Raw genomic sequence first — 20,249 nt, 5'->3', positions numbered from 1 at the left:
ACACCCCTTTTCCTCCTCCATACACATTTGCTGTGAAACTAGGTGAAAAAAAGAGAAAGAAAGATGATGATTTTCTACATGCAAACGCTAAGGTGCATCAGGCAGCCTACTTTAACCTCTCTTTAGCTTTGTGGTCATTTCAAAAGCAGACACGGATGCATTCTTTAAAAAGTCCAGAGGCCATTGCAGTAGGAGGTGATTTGTTGGGGGGTGGATCTGACTTTTCTAGTTAATGTTGTTGAGTATCTACCACTATGTCAAAAGCTCAAGTTGGCACTATGAATACTAGGAACGCAACAATAAAACATGTCCTTAAAATAAGAAACAGAATAGACAAAAAAGATGGCAATGAGACATTGATTTTTAAAAATTCAATTTAAGTATATACATTACCTACAGTATATGTATTACAAGCATACACGCAGATACACAGTGTATGCACACTATGGATAAAAGATCCTGAGATAACATGTATTTGTCACTGTGAGTTACTGCCAAAGGAAATTTGAAACCAAATGGTCTAGAATACTGACACCATGACCATCAACAACGCAATGCACACTGCCCAGTGCATCAGATTTGGTACCAAGTGAAATCAAGTCTCCATTTTGATTCTGAAAGATCTGAGTAACTGCAGGGTAATTTTTTTCTTTTCTTTTTTTGGCTCACTTCCTATTCCTTACATTGTTACACGGTGACATTCGGTGGTACTCAAGAGGTTAGCTGTATTGTTATGAGTTGAGCTATACTGGAGTAATTTGCTTGTTTATTTATTTATTTATTTATTTAGCACCGAGAGGATGCAATGTGCTAGCGACATGATCTCTTATCTTCAGAAATGTATAGCCTAGAGATCAGAGTTAAGCAAAAAGACAAGTGAAACAACATACATAATTGCAAACATGATCACTCTCATAGAGAAAAATGGAGGACGCACTGACAGTGTAGTGCAACAGTGGCCTCCATGGCCACAGGGAATGTGCCTTTCAGAAGTGACCTTGCAATAGGGGTTGAAGAAGCAGCAGGTGTTTGATAGACACAGGAGAAGAACCTTACGGAAGGAGGAGGCAAGATCTGTGAAGAGCCTGTGGTAGGAGGGGGCTTGGGATGGTCAACAGAGAACCAGAAGGCAAGTAGTGGAGCAGGCAAAGGTGGGAGCACACGTCTGGGGTAGGACTGGATCACGGCCTGCAGGCCATGTTAAGGACTTTACTCTTTAACCCCCAAAACACAGGGCATCATCTGCAGGTCACTCTAACTCCTCTGAAGAGGATGTAGCGGGGAATCTGGGAGACCACTGAGGAGGGAAGGCAGTGGTTGAGGTAAGACATGGTGGCGGCTTGGTCTTAGTGTGCTGGGAGATGGTAGGCAGGTGGAAGGTTGATGTCTCCTTCTGGCCTGTGAGATTATGACTATATATTGTTAGTACCTCCTCTTTCAAGGAGCCTCCAGCCCTGGACACAAGCAAATGCTCACTGCCCCTGGCCCTACTCAAGCAGTTCCCTCTGTCTGGGTGGTTGCTCCCTCCCACGTGGATTGCCTTGCCCTGCCTTTTGGTTTCAGCTGGAATTTCTCCTGTTTGCAGAGGCCTGTTAACTCCTTGCTCTGCAAAGGTCCCCTTTAACAATTGTGGTTTCTTTGATCACTGCTTCCTTCAGAGCATAATTTCAGCTTATTATTGTTTCATTTATCTCATTTTCTTTCCATATGTAAACTCCCCTAATTTAAACCTAAGTATAATGAAGGCAGAGAACAAGGTGGCTTGCTCAATGTTCCCAGTTCTTTAGTTCTTTTAATTTAATTTCTAGAAAAATGTATATAAAGAAAACAAATCTTATGCATTTGCTACATGCAGTTTTAAGAATACAGTGGTACTTCCCAATGCACACACCCTCTCTCCCATCCTTTCTTCTCATTTTTGCTCTAATTTTTACAATGGTAAGCTTTCAGTTTTCTTTATAGTCATAAGTTTAACTGAGCCTGGCAGAGCAGAGACCCAGCCATGGGTCTCATAACCCTCAGGGTTGCAGGTTTTGGAAACTTTAACAAAGTTTAATGCTGTGACTGTATGTGGTCATTCACTATTCATGCAATTGTACACATAAATGCACACATGAACATTGAAATTCAGAAGTGTCAAAACAGGAAGATGAAACAAACATCCTGTTGGAGAGGCCATGGATTGACCTTAGGATGGCCTGTAGACTCCTTGGAGTTTCCCGCTCTGAGGGTGCAAAGCAGAGGCAGGGTGGTATCCAGCCACTCTCTCAGTCACCAGATTTGGTGTCTCATCTCTGTGGTCCGTGAAGCTTGCCATTGACTGATGCTCTACGAGAATTTGGATGTTGTTTCCATGTGTTCTCAGTGGGTATATGTACACACCACTAAGAACAATACTTGTGTACCAGGTGGGAATTTGGCACAGTGGCTAATATGCCACTTAGGACACTCACATCCTCTATGGGAATGCCTGCTTTGAGTCCTGGCTCTGCTAATGAGTGCCCTGGAGGTGGCAGGTGATGGCTCCAGCACCTCAGCCATTCCCGCCCACATCAGAGACCAGGAGACAGTCCCTGGCTCTTGGTTTCAGCATAGCTCAGCTCTAGTGGATGTCATGATTTGGAGAGCAAATTAGGAGACAAAAGATCTCTTTTTCTCTCTGTCTTTTAGATAAATAAAACAAGCAAACAAATAAATAACTAGAAACTAACAAAAAGGAATAGTCCTTTTTTTTAAATAAAAGCACTGATTTGACTTTGCACCCTCAGAAATTCAATATAAAATCAAATAATTATGTGGAATTCCTGTTATTTCTCTCTCACACACATACAGAGCACCAAAGGGGGCTGAGAATCACCAAGAAGTGGACTTGTATCTTTCTTTTACTTCCTTTTGTTACACTTAGAGTGTGCCCTTGACACGAGATAGAAACATTGTAGCCAAATTGTTCACCATTTACTGGGTTATTAACCCACAGAACAGTCTTTAGTGGTCGGGGTTCTGCAAGTGGTGGGTGCTCTGCAGGACAATATCTTTGGGAGAAAAAACTCAAGGAGGGGTTGGCATTTTAAAACAAAACACACACAAAAAAACCATCCCTGAATTCCTAAATTTTTTTTTTTTTTTTTGCAGGAGGCACAATGATTCACATTGTGAGTTTGCACTGTGCTAGGTAGGATGCCCTTCCATCTTTGGAGAGTGCCTGGTCAGTGTTCCCGGGGTAGGCGCCGCAGGGTCGGCGGGGTGGTGGGAAGCAGCGACTCACGGTTCCAGAACGGGGCCGTCTGCCAGTGGTTGTTGTCGTGGGTGAAGCAGGTGAGGCCAGGCACGCTGCACGCCTCGCCCTTCCTCTGGCGTTTCTTTTCCTTCCTGTCCTTCCTCCTGCTACGGTTCTCCTTGAAAAGCTGCAGTTTGCTGTCTACTCCCTGGGCAGCCTCCCTGTTGCAGTAGAAGAGACTGATTTTAGGGATCAGAAAGTAGTATCTCAGTTAAAAATGGGGTTAGTGTTCTGAAAGGTGCGCCAACATTTAGATGCATAAGGACACATCCTGCAGAGGAAATGATTTGTGGGCAGAAGGCCAACTCATTCAATGACAGCTCTCTCAGAACTTATGAACCCTAATGCGACCAATATCTTCTTCTTTATTTACATGGAAACACTGATAAGAGTGAAAGCCAACGTGAATCACAGCTTGCTGCTGGCCGCCCCATTTGCGCAACTGTCTTAATCTGGTGGTCCAGAACCATCAGCTCCCAAACCCATGATGACTTGCATCAGATGGTTTCATTTTTGCAAGCTAAAAAAATTCTTTGATAAATTCTACAAAATAGGTATGGAGAGCCAATATTTTGAATTGATTTGTCTTCCTTTTTCATTGTCTTGACATTTCAAACACTATTGGGGCCTAAATATTTACTCTCCTTGATGTGCAATTTCTGCTGTTCTTTTCTTTTGAATATGCATGCTTGTTTCCACTTTCAGAATCAAATGATCTTACAGGCTGTTCTACAGAACACACCAATCTAATCAGTAGAGACTTTGCCACTCTGTCACTCTGCATATGGTCTGGTTATTGGTTCCATTGAGGAGGCACACACACACACATGATTAGAGACTGCTATATATATACATATATATACACACACATATATACGTATACATATATATACATATATATGTATAGTTGTCACTTGTCAAAGGATCCAGAGCATCACATGGTAAACTGAGGAGGTACAGGGTGTGTGTACCTATTCTTGGGCTATGCACCATGCTGGATCTGCCTTTTCCAAGGCACTGGCACTTTGCCCACATGGAACTCTTCCACCTTCTGGAAGTGCCCAGGGCACAGACCCTGACACCCAGCTAATGTGGAAAACACAGCATAACTTACTTGAATGGGTGAAGATGGCTCTTCAATTTCTCCTGCTTTTTCATGCCTTTCTCTTTACTGTAATAGCTGCAGGGAAGAAGGTTAAAAAGTGTCTTTCACAACCTTGCATTTGACCTTAGCAGTTCATTTTAAGAAGCGATAGCAGCAGAGGAAGGAAGTTGTCACTGTACTGCAACTCTTTTAACTGCATGTGACTTTGTACTTGCTGCTTGAGTTTATGGAAGATTTCATTTTACATTTTACTTCAACAGGTTAGGTTAATCACCATAAGGCAATGCATTTGTATTTTGCTTTCTGTTGGTAAAACAGAAAAAGGAGCCTGCTGTTCTGCCCTGCAGCCTGTGTGAGAGACCAGGCAAGCAAAAGCAGCTGGCGGAGCTCCACACCCACCTCTGTTTGCCACAGTTACACTCCTCAGGCTTTCTTCGCTTCAGATGTCCTCTTACTTCTCTTAAATTCTTAATTTTATCTTGCAGAGCTTCGATCTGGAAAACACGTATTTGAAAAATGGCGTTTGCGGTCACATCCTACCTTGCCAAGTGCTTTTCTTGTCTCCGTATTGGTTGTGTTCTGTAACTACGAACTGCAGACAACGATTTGTTAGGAAACATATGAGGCAATGTCAGGAAGTTCCTGGAGGGGTGGGTGTGTGGCCCAGTGATGAGCACATCAGGTGCATCGCGCACATCCCACTTGCTAACGTCAAGGCCCAGCTCTGGCTCCTGACTTCAGCTTTCAGGAAGTGTAGGAACGGGGGGATGGCAGTGATGGCTCAAGGAATTGTACTTCTGCTGCCAAGAGAGGCCTAGAAAGAAGTTTCAGCTCCCCTGGCCGGAGTTGGTCCTGGCCATTGTAATGCATTTGGATCAGTGGATGGGAGCTTTTTTTTTCCTTGCTTGCTCAAAAAAAGTAGAAAAAGGACTGAAAAGATAATTTATTTTGGTGTAATTTTGAAACTTATGTTTCATGCCTAGATTTTTTTTTATAATATGCATTTCCAGGAACTTTTTGAAATTTTACCTTACACTCTAACTGAATTTTATGATTAAATCATTTCCATACATATATAATTTTCCTACAGAGTCTACTGAGTCCATCCTTACCCTCTGCTCATTTTATGGTTTGTAGCACAATCACTGGTTTTTCTTTTTTTTGATCGTTTTCTTTTTTATGTAATTACAAAAACAATGACTTGGGCACACCGCATATCCCACCATCACAGCAGGGCTGGAAAACTGAGCTTAGATTTGGAATAAATCCTGTAGTCACATGGCCATACTCACCTCTTTATCAATGTATGCCTTATGGTCCTTCCAGGCTCTGGCTGATTGGTACAGTTCTCTCTCACAATGGATTGTGTCATTTGGAAGAATAAAACACCTGCACAAGTAAACCACAGTATAAGAAAATAGATTTACGTTTCAAAGAGAACATAATGACACTCTAAGTTACTAACATTGATACAAACGGTAGGCTTGGAGTCTATGCATCCACAGGCAGGATATGTGAACACATCCTGGCACTTGGCTGCACAAGGGATGATGTCACTTTTCAAGGCAGCTCTCAAAATTCATGCTTCTTGGAGTACATACCACCCCAGAACTCAAGTTTTGGAAGCATAAGCAAACACAAAGCGAGAGAGAGAGAGAGAAAGATTTTTTACAGTCATAATAAAAAATGGCTTGTTTGAAGAAATGCAGAGCCAGGAAGGGAGTATTCCTCCCATTAATTCTGTTCTAAAGGGCTTGCCTTAAGTATGCCATTATGTTCTGAAGCAAAGAAGCGGCCCCAGAGATGGAGAGCAGGTGGGCTGTAAGGGTCAATGTATAATGCGAGAGAAATGAATGCCAGCCCACATCTTTTTAGTATATCACTCTGACAACTGCAGGCATTGAGGCCAACCCCAAAGATAAAACCCCGGCAGGACCATGGTACCTCTCCTGCCACAAGAAATGCAACTGAGGGGAAAAAAAACCAAAGAGCTTGCTAGTAAATTCAGAAAGAGATTGCTTCTCCATCAAGAGAGCGAGTCATTTTGGAAGGAACTGAAAAGCCAATGAATCCATTAAAGCTTTGGGGGAGTCATCTCTCTTCTCTGCTTTCCTGATGTCCATGCTTCTTTCTGGTTTCTGTGAACAGCCACTGCTAACCTACATCATCTTTCTGGAAGCTTCTCTGAGACCCAGTTTCCTCCCTGTGACTGTACTTTGTTTTTGAGGTCCTGGCTACAATCCTGCTAGGAGCAACAGTGGCCATGCAACATGGAAGAGCCACTCCCAGCCCCCGTAACTATTTCAGTCTACTCTATAGATGTCAACATAGATAATTCCTTGGGATACAAATTCTATGCTGCTAAGTTAATATGGGGCAGCTTTACTCTGGCTTGATTCCCAGATAATTTGCCCCAATATAAAACTGAACCCAAAGCACATATTCCAGTTCATTACTGTTGGGGTTCCTCAATGGCCTCTTAGGGTTTCCAGCTGTTTTGGTGACCAGCCCTCGGATACCAGATGTTCTAGTGACACTATTTTAACCAGCACAAAATTGTGGTCCTACAGGGGAGTGGAAGCAACTGTGAACCCAAGTCTAAAGAACAGACAGAGGCCTCGTACTTGTGTGTCACTCTCACAGTGGTGGGGCCCACAGCATTGCTGCTGTCTGCCAGCATCCCGTTCCTGCTGCCACCGCTGCCCGCCTGGCGGCCTCCCAGCCCCCACGGGCCTTCATCATGGCGCTTGGCAATGTTTCTTGGTTGCAACACTTGCAATTCCTCTTCTTCCAGGTTGATGTCATAAATTTCGCCTTCAAATTCCACGGACAAGGAACGTGTCTGCCGGGTATGGACGAACCTGGGCTTGTACTCTGGAAACAGGGAAGATTATGTTACTAGGGGTGTCCTTGTGGAGTTCAGGAGGGAAGAAAATGGTCAGATCTTGCGAGGGGCAGACAGGACTTGGTGCATTGCTGGCGGGTGCCTGGTGCCCAGGGCAACCCTGTGGTAAGGCATTACAGGGGAGGCAGGTGGCTGCTACGGCTGTACCACTGGATAGCACTCTGCAGGACAACACGCTTCTATGACCCTCAGGGCCTTCAGCCTTCAAGGAAGGATCTCTAGATTGTTTCTTGGCCTTTGGGCTAAGACCAAGTGCAGGATCTCAGCCATCCTGCCCACTTAAAGCAGCGTGTGACCTGCGATGTCCAGTTTTCAATGGAAACCGTCTAGCCAGTATGTTCAGATACAACTGTGTTCCCAGTTATGGTGTTATTAATAGTGACAAAATGCCTTCTTCTAGTTTGTTTTCAATAAATAGTAATAATAGTTATTCTGTATTGAGGTTTTGCTGCACAATACTCACTTTATACTTAACTGTAACCTATCACGGTACAAGGGAAGAAAAGTGACTCCTCCGTCCAGGTCTGTTAGATTCTAAGCTGATGGAAAACACTGCTGAGCCTTCTGCGTGGGCCCAGCCCTCTGAGGGAGTGACATCCGGCTTTGGGGAAGGGACGCGGGAGTCTGCTGCTGAGACACATTTGGCAATTCAGCTGCAAGGCCGTGTCCCTTGTGATTTTAAACCCTATATTCTTTTAAAAAATTACCTATTTGTTTTCAAAATATTTTGTTCATGTTGAAAGCAGAGTTACAGAGAGGGGGAGAAAAGGACAGAGAAAGAAAATCTTCTGTCTGCCGGTTCATTACCCAAACAGTTGCAATGGCAAGTGTTGGGCCAGGCTGCAACCGGAAGTCTGTACCCTCAACCAAGTCCCAGGCCACCTATACTTCCTATCCTTTTATAAATGATTAAAACTGAGATTTTTCTCATTGGAAGGGGAAAAAAAAATTCCCCGAAGGAATAGTTCTTGATCTTCTCAGTTATGGATTCTATTAAGAATTTGTGGAGAGGCAGTGCAGTGGGTTACACTTCCACTCGCAATGCTGGCATCCCACAGGAGCACTGGTTTGAATATCAGATGCTTCGTTTCCCATCCAGCAAGTGGAAATGCTGTAGAAGATGGCCCCTTGCTACCCGCCTAGGAGACCGCTAGGCTTCTGATTTTGGCTTCAGCAGGCCTGGCAGCTGAGTGGGAGATCTCTGTCTTTTCCCCTCTTTCTCTGTCACTCTACCTCCCAAAAAAAATCTTTAAAAAGGACTCTGTTAATATTATTGACATTGACAAAAATATGCATATGAACATAGAATGTATTTATAATTTTGGATGAAATGTCAGGGTATTTGTGATCCTAAAGCCCATTTTGTGGGGTCCAGGGTTTATTTACACTTTTCAAGCCGGATAATTTGACTTCCAAATCTTGCGTCACTTTCACACTATTCCACCAGATGGCACTAGACTCATTCTTTTTTAGAAGGTGTTCGCTTGGGAATTTTTCAATCCCTATAATCCTGGGATTTTTATAAAGAAAATGCTAGGCAGTGCTTTTCATACTGATAGCAACTAGTTTGAGCCTGCCAGCCAGTTATATCTAACCACATTTAGAAAAATGTGTTGTCTTAATGGAGATTTAAGTATATGTCTTTTTAAAGAAAAGTACTTACGCTTCTCATCTTACATAGTGAAAACCTGCATTTTTTTAGGCAGAAAAATCATCAGATTAGCATGAATGTAAAATAAAATGGAGCTAAACTATACTTCTATTTTTTTTTTCTGGAATAATCACTTCATAGCTTTGTTAAAAAAATGAGTGACTATTTTGCATGTGGTCTTTGATTAAACATCCTTTCATTTTATGCTTAAGCTAAAGTGTTTACACAGCAAATTATTCTTAACTTTCTTTAAAAAAATAAAGAAAACGGTTTTTTATTAGCCTAAGAAGCACGCATGGGTAATCTCTACAAATGCAGAAGGAGCAATCCTTTGTCCCTTTAAGGCCTCGGTCTGCCTCGGAGAGGGGCACAAAGTGTGGCTTACTTGGAGTGCCCTGGTTTCTCAGGAACTGCCGTTGACTCTTCCTCTGGTCCCTGCTGGCACGATAACCAGACTCCCTACAAGCACACTCTTTGTCCTTGTCGTGGAAGCCGCGGGGGTGGAGGTTGCGCGTGCTCTGGCGGGCTGTGAGCAGGTCAGTGGGTCCCTTGCACTTGTGGATGCGCAGCTTGCCAGATGTGTCCTCGATGCACTGCCACTTCTGCAACAGCCAAGGGGAAAGCAGGTGACGGTTCCGATCCAGCTGTTATTGATTAGGAACTGCTTGCGGCCTTAGCTTAGGTTCGTTTGGCTTTTGTGGAAGCACTGGCAAGACCATTAGAGAGGGTGAATGGAGAAAGGCAAGCTTTTAAGTGACCCTGCAATAACTTGACGCCCAGTTATTTCTTTCACCGGAGGCCAAGACAGACGACAATGAAAGCACTGGAAATCAGAACGACCTCGGTGACACAAGAGCCCAGAATTGATATATGAATCCTCAGCCACCAGACTAAACAGTCTTGAATGAAACATGGAAAAGCCCTTAGTTCACAGAGACACAGGCCACAGCTGTCAGGGCCGTTTGCAACAGGCTCCTCCTGCTCGGCAAAAACAAACATGGTTGCTTTGTTCTCGGCCCCTGAATTTCTAATGAGAGCCAAGGAAGAGTGGCACATGAGGAAGACAGAGATGAGTTTAAATGGAGTCCATCCCAGGGCCAGCCAGCTCGCAAATCCCCCAGACAGACATTGGCAAACTTGTCAGGTTTTCCTTTTGTGTCTTTTCATCTCCTTCTGGAAACACTGCACACCCAGGAGAGCCTGGGCATGTTCCTGGGAGGGACTCAGGCGTGGGGAGCAGGCACAGGGTTTGCTAGCAGTGTGCGTGTGTGTGCGCGCGCGCTTCTCTCAAGCTGCAAGATACTACAGGCTCACTCCGATGAGCCTCCAGCCTGTTTCACAGTTCAGAATCCCCCGTGCTCCCTGAGCGGCAACCTGGCCCAAACAATAGCCCTTCCTTCTGGGGGGCATGTCATGAGATCCATCTTAGTTCTCCTGGAGACCTAATAACTTCTTGCCTTTTTGCTTCTGGAAGGACCCTGCTATGAGGGCCTTTCAAAAAGTTTGCAGGAAAAGAAAAAAGGAATCGAAAGAGAACTTTACCTGGTGTAAAATGATTTTAAAGCCCAGACCACATTTTTTGATGATATGCATATTCCATGAAGGTTTTTGAAGACTCCTCCAACTCTATTCCCCCTAGCCCATCATATTATGCAGGAAGCATATCAGGCCTCAATTTTCAGTTGACTGGAGCTATTACAGTAAGATAAAATGTAGTATTTCTTTTTTTTTTAAAGATTTATTTTTTTATTTTTATTACAAAGTCAGATATACTGAGAGGAGGAGAGATAGAGAGGAAGTGGAGCTGCCGGGATTAGAACCAGCAGCCATATGGGATCAAGGCAAGGACCTTAGCCACTAGGCCACGCCTGATAAAATGTAGTATTTCTAAACTTTCTTTTTCTTACCTTTCTCCCTACACAAGTATTATCTGTTTACTATTATGTGTAGGACTTTTTGGTAAATGGATACATGCTTTAACTATGGCCAGTACGATAATATCTGTACTGTAGAATTATGTGTTCGTTGTGCCACCTACATATTTTCAGATATATGAAAATAGGGAAATAACTATTAAACAAAGGGCATACCCATTATATGAGTGTATTCAATTTCATCTTTATAACAACATACTCTACTGCCGCAGCTCACAATTATATATCACATACATATCACATATCACATATATCTATACACACACTTGGATAATGCAAGAGCCACTGTAAAAATGGCAATTATTTTCTCTACCATGATCTGCAGAAGAGATCCTGCTAGCTAGAGGCTTAGAAAATACTCTCCATGCAAGTGTTGTAAGAATTCTGATGAAGTAAAATCGCCACACCATTGCTGCAGTACTTGATATCATGACAAGTTTTATAATAACACAATAAGACCTTGACATAGCCCCTAAAACAGTGATTTTACTTAGGGCATTTATCGTGGGAAGCCAAGAAAGAGGTTTTTTAGAAGAATTACTGTGAAGTCAGGAGCCATGTAAATGGTCAAACTTTCAAGGAGAGGACACGATTCCGCATTAGAACAGATTGGGCAGTGAGATGAGAAGCTAAGGCCACACGAGGCACCTGCCAACAGGAGCTGGAGTCAGCATCAGAGATGACACATGGCCTGCCACAGACACAGCTGTCACACGGCCACACTTCGGTCCACACTCCTGAAGTCTACCAGGAAATCAGTCAGGAGCCAGACTCCACTGCTGCCATCTTCAGGGAACATCCATCCCTCTGCAAATCCCTCCCTCTCTTCCTGGGATTACAGCATTTCAATTCTCCCCATCTCTTTGAGGGCTCAGTCTGTAACAATGATTTTAGCATATGTTTCTTCCACAGATATTTCTGCACATATCTGGTGCAGACTAAACTATTTCAACATACACTTTCTTGAGTTATTATTTAATCCTAGCTTTTCAAACTATACCAGAACTTAGAAGTAAGGGCAACGGCTGTGTCTCAAATAGTTGAATTATTCCCAGAAGTTAACTCAGCACACAGTCACGCTGATTGATAATTATGTATAACTGGTTTTAATTGATTAGGTCTGCTTGCATGTAATTAATTCCTGATGAGAAAACTGATAATTCTGGTACAAGAATACAGGTATATAGCTAGCTTGGCAGAATCAAACTCCATGAGAAATATGTCAAGCGTCTTTCACACAGTTCCAGTACTCCTCGTCTTCACTAACACCAACATCATCATCCACTGAATCTGTAGTTGATGCCACACACTGATATGGCGCACTTTATGAGCGTATTCATTTCATCTTTATGACAACATATTCTGCTGCCACAGCCCACAATTTGGAGAATTTTGTAGTAGTGTACAGTACACAAATTCTGTATTGGATTTGGGAAGGGAATTTTATACTCATATTGTGTGGCTTAAAGAAAAAAAAATCTGGACTGTCAAGCTGGGAAAGCCTGGATTTGAAAACCAGCCTTGGGCCCGGCGGCGTGGCCTAACAGCTAAAGTCCTCGCCTTGAAAGCCCCGGGATCCCATATGGGCGCCGGTTCTAATCCCGGCAGCTCCACTTCCCATCCAGCTCCCTGCTTGTGGCCTGGGAAAGCAGTTGAGGACAGCCCAAGGCTTTGGGACCCTGCACCGCGTGGGAGACCCAGAAGAGGTTCCAGGTTCCCGGCATCGGATCGGCGCGCATCGGCCGTTGCACTCACTTGGGGAGTGAATCATTGGACGGAAGATCTTCCTCTCTGTCTCTCCTCCTCTCTGTATATCTGGCTGTAATAAAATGAATAAATCTTTAAAAAAAAGAAAAGAAAGGAAAACCAGCCTTATCATACCTCTATGGGGTCCTGGCAAATCATCTATGCAATTGAAGTCATTGCAGATCAGTGAGCCCTGAAGATGACAACTAGAATAACAAGCTCTGGAAGAATCTGGCACATTGTAGGTGCTCCATAAAGGCAGATTTTTAAAAATTACACAAACACAGCCACAGTATTTATTGCTTTTTGAAGAAAATCTAGGATAAACTTGATGAGAGGCAGCCCTTACTAAAGGAGATAAATTGGCACCTGAAGACTTCAATTTAAATTTTTCTTCCTGCTAACTCTATGGCATTCAGCAAATTGCAGAATCTTCATTCTTCCAGATTCCACATCTGGTAACATAACACTTGTGCCTTTGGCCTCAAGAATATGTCCTGAGGCTACGCTGCGGATATTTTGGAATTCAGCGGAAAAGACGGTCTGCGTGAATCCGGAGCAGTGCCATCATAACTGGCCTTTCAGCATGTTTATCTAATCTTGGGCAACTTAATGTTTCCCGGTTGGAAATATTCTCCACATACAAAAGAATCATTATTTGGTGGGAGAATTCATGGCTTTGAGTCAAACAGATCTCTGTTTGCACTCAGACTTGTCACTCTTGTGGCTGTGTGACTTTGGCCAAGTGATTTTCCCACTTTAGCTTCAACACTTTCCCATTCAAAACAGGTTTGAAGGGCTGGCATTGTGGTGCAGAGGTTTACATCTCTGCTTGCAATGACAACATCCTAAATGGAGCTCCCTGCTAATGTGCCTGGAAGCAGTGAAAAATGGACTGAATGCTGGGGCCGCTGTCACGCATGTGGGAAACCTGGGTGGACTTTCTGGCTGCTGACTTCAACCTGGCTTAGCCACAACTATTTTTTTTTTAAGATTTATTTATTTTTATTGGAAAGGCAGATATACAGAGAGAAGGAGAGATAGAGAGGAAGATCTTCTGTCCGATGATTCACTCCCCAAGTGGCCACAATGGCTGGAGCTGAGCCAATCTGAAGCCAGGAGCCAGGAGCCAGGAGCTTCTTCCGGGTCTCCCACATGGGTGCAGGGGCCCAAAGCTTTGGGCAGTCCTCGACTGCTTTGGGAAAGACCACAAGCAGGGAGCTGGATGGGAGGTGGGGCCACCGGGATTAGAACCGGTGTCCCTATGGGATCCGGGTATGTTCAATGTGGGGACTTTAGCCTCTATGTTATCACGCCGGGTCCCAGCCACAACTATTGTTTGGGGAGTGAATTAGCAGATGGAACATCTCTGTATCTGTGTGTGAGTGTCTCCCTTTCTCTTTGTTACTCTGCCTTTTGAATAAACAAAATAAATTTTTATAAAAATAAATTAACAAGGGCCTGGCAGCGTGGCCTAACGGCTAAAGTCCTTGCCTTGAAAGCCCCGGGATCCCATATGGGCGCCGGTTCTAATCCCGGCAGCTCCACTTCCCATCCAGCTCCCTGCTTGTGGCCTGGGAAAGCAGTCGAGGACAGCCCAATGCATTGGGACCCTGCACCCGCGTGGGAGACCCGGAAGAGGTTCCAGGTTCCCGGCTTCGGATCGGCACGCACCGGCCGTTGCACTCACTTGGGGAGTGAATCATCGGACGGAAGATCTTCCTCTCTGTCTCTCCTCCTCTCTGTATATCTGGCTGTAATAAAATGAATAAATCTTTAAAAAAAATAAATTAACACAAAATTTGTAATGATAATTTCCCATGTAGAATGTCTAACACAGCATTAAGGGATGGTATAGCTCCAGTTATTTCTCCTGCCTGAGGTAACTAATAGATCATAATGATAATCGTGCATTTTGCAATATAAAAAGTGTCAGATTGGTTAAGGATTCTCCATGTTCTTATGAATCCCTGCTCATTTGCAAGAACAAGAGAGAAAAAATTGGATACAACTTTTGCAGTTGTACAGCAATGAAAGCTTAATCACACACACATGGGTACACACTCATGTTCTCCGTTATTATGTGTCTTCTGTGCACTTGGCCACAGTGCAGGTCAAATCATGTTCTCTGAAATGTTGCAACTCTTCAGTAATTCTGTGATAATCTGATATCCTTAATGCTGGGAGCAACATCATATAAAGTTACTTGCATGTGGACATGTGTCTCTACAGTTTTTATCTAAACATGGAGGGATATGAAAACATAAACATAAATATCCTGTTCAAATTGCTGCTTAGCCCAGCTGTTGTCAAGTTTACCTTAACTGTGCCCAGGCAATTTAGCTCCATTTTTTTTTTTTTGACTAGAGAGGAATGAGAAGCAGAGGAGAGGAAGCGTTTCCTTTTTTAGATTTTCAGCTGGGCAATAATTTGTAAAAATCAACACTGGGATGTTGGAAGAAGTATGGTTCTTGCATTCCAGGGTATATGAAATCGGCGAATGGTGCCAGCAATCAACAGACAGTATTGTTGAAGTCTTATGATGTGCTGGGTACTTGACATGTATAGCTTAATTTTTACAGCAATCCTCTGCACCATGTACTATTATTATGTCCATTTTACAGGTGAAAAAAAAGAATCAGTTAGTTTAAGTGATTACTCCGATTATGTATCAAAAAGTGTACCTTGCACAGGACAGTGATATGAAGGAGAGGAGCCTGGGAAAGGGTGTGAATGTTGAAAGGCCGACATATTGGCTTATAGGTAGATGAGAAAGTGGAATGTGCATGTTGTGTTAAGTGTCAAAGGGGACTGGAGGAGGACAGCCAGTCAGGAAGACAGAGCAGGTGCACTTTGGGTAGTTGATGGGTAAATGTCTGTCCTTAGGTATTTGTACTTCTTGCTTATTGGGAGAAAAATGCACAGACACTAGCCACCTAGCAGATGTGACCCTTCAGTCTGGACTGAAGTTTTAAGGAAGCAAGCCTAAAAGGCTGAGTGCGCCACACTTGGTCTGTGAGCAGATCAGAATCCCATCCAAGGATGGCCCAGGGATACATTCCTTCTGGAGCCAGAACATGCAGGGGTATAGGTATAATAGCCCAGCTGCAATGTTTACCAGGGTTCAGGGCGTTTCAGGAAGCTGGAAAACTAACTAGCTAGACCTTACTGGCAAATGTCTCTACTCATGTTTTGCAGCTGATCTTAAAAGTCAGGGAGGTAAGCTTTGGATGAGAATATAGTTCCTGGAAATAAGTTGAACAAGCTATATTCTAATTTCATTTATAATATTATAAACTTGCTTGATGCTGGAGTCCTTGCAGAATTTTAAGCAAATTTTTGATGTTCTACTGACAGAAGAACAGAGCAATAAACTGAGTTGCCCAGATGCTGGAATTTAACAACCCGACAAAATTATGCAATATTTACTTTATTAAAGCAACGCAAAGCTCCCTATTTCCCTTTCAATGTCAGAAAATACATAAAGCACACTTCAAAACTGAGTGTCTGAGGAATTTTTGCTTTATATAACTTGTTGAAGGAGTCACAATCCATTCCAGAAGAGGATGGAAAAAAAAAAACCAACAATATCACATGGGTTCCTTCCCTGGCAGTCCTAATTTAGTTTATCTCAGCTGGAACTCGAACATGAGCTTTCTACAATTGCCTGTGAAATTCTAATATGCAGGGAAGGCTAAGGGCTGCAGTTTTAGGTGCTGGGAATGGCCAGACCAAACCAATCATAGCAAACGCCATTCATAATTTCAAAAGGAAAACCTATTGTCTCACTCTTCTGCAGGCATAGCGCACTATGGGAAAGAAAGCACTCAATGGGAAATGAAGAGTTGGCTTTGGGTTGATAGAGTTTTGGACCTGAATTTCCTTATCAGGAAAATAGCATCATTAACTAGATTTGTAGGAATTCTTCCAACTTGGACATTCTTTGCGTCTTGGCCTGTGGTTCTTTTCTTTCTTTTTCTACTTACGTATTTGAATGGGAGGCAAAGGGAGAGAGAGAGAGAGAGAGAGATGAGAGAGAGAGATTTGCCATTTACAGATTCACTTCCCAACAACTGCGGTGAAGCTAAATCAAAACCAGGGGTCGGGAATCCCACCTGCATAGTACAGACTCAGTTGTTTGAACCATTATCTGCAAGTTCCCATGATGCACAAAACAGCTGTAATAAGGAGTGAAGCTGAGACTCAAACCTAGGCACTCCAACATGAGATGTAGGCATCTCAAGTGGTATCTTCATGCTGCACCAAATGCATGTTCCATGTGTTTCCTGACCTGCTTAAATAATTACAGGTGCCTGGCTTCACCTTTAGGCATCTGAATCTGACTTGCTCTGGGATGAGGTGATACAACAGTGTTTCAAAAGCTCACGCAGGTGATTTCATTGTGCTGCTAGACATGCACATCTATACTCTCTGCTGAACGAGAAGTCTTTGAAGACAAAAGTAGGAGTGTGCACATCTGTATGTAGGGGGAGCTGTGTCTGCACATAAACATGTTTGGGAGAGCGTGGTGGGACGTCACACACTGTCTTGTATTAATTCAGGAATACAGAAGTAATGCCAACACATATGTCCATATTGTCTTAATTAGCCCCTGCTGGTTATCCTGTGCACATTCAAGAAGCAAGACCAAGTGTCTGGGATTGCAGCCCATTGTGATTCCCTGTTGGTTCCAAGGAATGAGTATGACAGGTAAGATGGCTTGGAACAGTATCAACTCCCAACACTCACACACTGGAGAGAATGAGTTCAGTTTCATCTAGCAGTTGACATAGATGGTATCACTTAATTCTCACAAGAGTGAGATTAATTTTCTCTGTTTTGAGATGGAAAACCTGAGACTCAGGAAGACAAAACAAGAAAATGGTGGTTGCCCATATTCTAACTAGACCTTTAGACTTCAAATTCCTTTTCCTTTGTTTCTTACATGGTGAAGAGGCAAGGTAAGGGGTGAGGCAGAAGAGGGCATACACTTTCTTTGTTAATAAGGAAGAAGGCAAATGGGCTAATGGTGCTTAGTTTTTCCTTCATATCCCCACAGAAAGCCCAACCCCTGGTTGTACCATGTTATAGTGGAGGCAGCAAACCTGACCCAGAGGAAGACAAACAGGGCACAGGCCAGGTGCAAGGCCAATGGCAAGGAAACTGATTGCAAGCAGGCCCATACTAGACTTAGCTGTCACCCTGATTCTGAGCAAAACAATCTTATTTTCCTGGCTCTTCTTCCCACCTTTTAAAGTCAGTAATACAGCTGCTGAGATGATACTCTTCACAGGAGCCAGAAAGGAAGGATCAAGGGCTAAGACATAGAGACTCTGTTGCATACATGGGAGCTATTAGGTTTGACCCACAGTTTTCATATGTGCCTTCAAGAGGCTCAGCCTTTTCCTGAAGGTTTGAGTAGCACTAGTAGGCTCGGCAGGAGGTGACAGCAGTGCTTCTCACACTTTCAAGGAGCCTCAGAATCACCTGGAGATTTGAATACAAACATAGCCTGCCCAGCCTCACTCTGAGCACTTCCAACTCAGGAGGTCGGGGGGTGGCCAGAGAATTTGTGTTTCTAACCAGCTTGCAGGTGACGCCGATCTTCTGGCTTGGGGACCACACAGTGCAAACCCTGAGATTAGACGAACAGTTCACTCGGGCCACGGATACACAGAAGCCTGAGCAGTCTGAAACATGCTGTATATCTCGCCCATTGTGGAGCCCACAATGCCGTATTTAATGCCATTCTACAGAAACAAAGCCCTGCTAGGGCACAGCCTGATTCCTTGTTGCCTTCATTCAGGCACTCCTAAAAGCGATCGTTGCTGACAGTCTCATATATCCATGCAATGGAATCTTAGTCCATTCTGATTCTCACAGTAATACAGCAGTAAAGGAAGAATTCCGGGGAAGCAGGAAAGCACAAAACAAGCTTAGAAAAACATGGAAAAGTAAATTTAACTTTTTAGCATAGTATTCCACATAGGAGTGAAAAGTTTACGCTAAAGTGTCCTAACCTAGTTCACAGAAAACTTGCCCTGTAGGGCAGGGAGTACAACGTCAATGCAAGCCAGGTGGGGAGGTTTACAAACTTGTGTACTGAAATGTAGACAGTATACTTTACACCCAAATGGTTGTAAGGCTCACCACTGGGAGAGCTAAAATAGTAACTCATTTATCAATGTGTGAAAGTTTATATTTGATACTGAGCATGTCCAACTCTAGCATAAAAGTAACTAATCTGTTGGGGCTGGTTCATGAAAGTCATATGAGAGTTATAAAACATTTTTGAGGTTTTATTCATAATAATGCTTACAGCTTCCTGAAGAAAGATTTGAAGACTTCAAATTAAAATATAATGAATAGCTCTATGCTTCTCCCCCAAGCACTTGAAAACTAAGAGTTTCTAGAATGTTGTGGAGGCCGGGTTTATCCCTTCCTTCAGCGGCTCTCCCTCTCTGCCCTCTTCTGTTTCAAAGGGATCCTGCACACAAAAATAGCCTGAGGAAATAAGGAGTAAAAGGATCAAGCTGTTTATTATGATTGTCTATTCAAGAAGCTAGATGCCATATCATATAAGTATAATGAATGAGGCCATTTTTATAACCATTTCATGTGCCTGCTATCTTGAACTGGCTTTGACCAAATTGTGTGGGTACTGAGAGTTCAGATAAGTTAAAAAGATACACAAAGGATCCGGACCCTTCTTTATCCAGTTAATGTAATCTATCTTCGAAGGCAGCAAGCAGCTTAGGCTTTTGAATTAAACTCTTGTTTGGGTCCTAGTTTGGCCACCTGCCCATCATGCTTTATAAGCTGAGGATGACAATGCCCACAACCTTGAACAAAAGTGAGGAATAACATGAAAAAAAAAAAAAAAAAGAAACTACACTCAATGATTTAAAACAAGTGCTCAATATAGGTTAATTCTAACGACTTTCCTCTGATTTTTCTTCACTTACAATAATTTAGGCAGAGATTTAGTTCCTCTCTTATGGTAAATGCCTTTTCTTTTAGCTAGTATAGATTCCAGGGAAGAATATTTAAACTGATTAGTATCCCTATGGTCTCACTTTCATTAAAAGCAGTGTTAATTTAGGGCCTGACACAGTAGCCTAGTGGCTAAAGTCCCCGCCTTGCATGTGCCACGGTCCCATATGTGTTCTGGTTCATGTCCCGGATGCCCCACGTCCTTTCCAACTCCCTGCTTGTGGCCTGAGAAAGCAACAGAGGATGGCCTGAGTGTCTGGAACCCTGTGCCCGCATGAGAAACCCAGAAGCAGCTCCTGGTTCCTGGCTTTGGGGTCAGCTCAGCTCTGGCCACTGTGGTCACATATGGAGTGAACCAGTGGATGGAAGATGTTTCCTTCTGTCTCCTTCTGTCTTTGTAAAATCTGCCTTCCACAAAAAAGACAAATACACAAACGGAAAATGATTTTCCTTACTACTTCCCCATCTGTGTCACAGATTCTGTCCTTCACTTTGGGCTAGAGCATCTTGGGAAGACCTCATCACACAGCTGGGGGTGCATCATTGGCTGGAGACTTGACATCAAACTCTGTCCTGACAAAGCATCCTTTTCATCACTCTTTGAAAACCAGTTAATAGGAGTCCCAGCAACTTTCTCC

The 20,249-nt window shown here is 43.3% G+C and overlaps 1 protein-coding gene across 6 annotated transcripts in view; it reads right to left on the bottom strand.

Annotated features, from left to right (window-relative positions):
- The window catches only part of SULF1 (sulfatase 1), a 167,831-nt gene that overhangs the window by 11,857 nt on the left and 135,725 nt on the right, over nt 1-20,249 (bottom strand). For all 6 annotated transcript variants that reach the window (XM_058668715.1, XM_058668714.1, XM_058668717.1 and 3 more), the window contains 6 exons: nt 9,324-9,540; nt 7,007-7,256; nt 5,675-5,771; nt 4,782-4,876; nt 4,392-4,457; nt 3,266-3,438 (listed from right to left, as the gene is read on the bottom strand). In XM_058668715.1, the coding sequence (XP_058524698.1) occupies nt 3,266-3,438; nt 4,392-4,457; nt 4,782-4,876; nt 5,675-5,771; nt 7,007-7,256; nt 9,324-9,540 (898 nt within the window). The remainder of the gene's footprint in view (nt 1-3,265; nt 3,439-4,391; nt 4,458-4,781; nt 4,877-5,674; nt 5,772-7,006; nt 7,257-9,323; nt 9,541-20,249) is intronic.

This window comes from Ochotona princeps, chromosome 9, assembly GCF_030435755.1.
Source record: "Ochotona princeps isolate mOchPri1 chromosome 9, mOchPri1.hap1, whole genome shotgun sequence".
NCBI lineage: Eukaryota > Metazoa > Chordata > Mammalia > Lagomorpha > Ochotonidae > Ochotona > Ochotona princeps.
The sequence above is the reverse complement of the archived record's forward strand: the minus strand, read 5'-3'. Positions and strand labels throughout refer to the sequence as shown.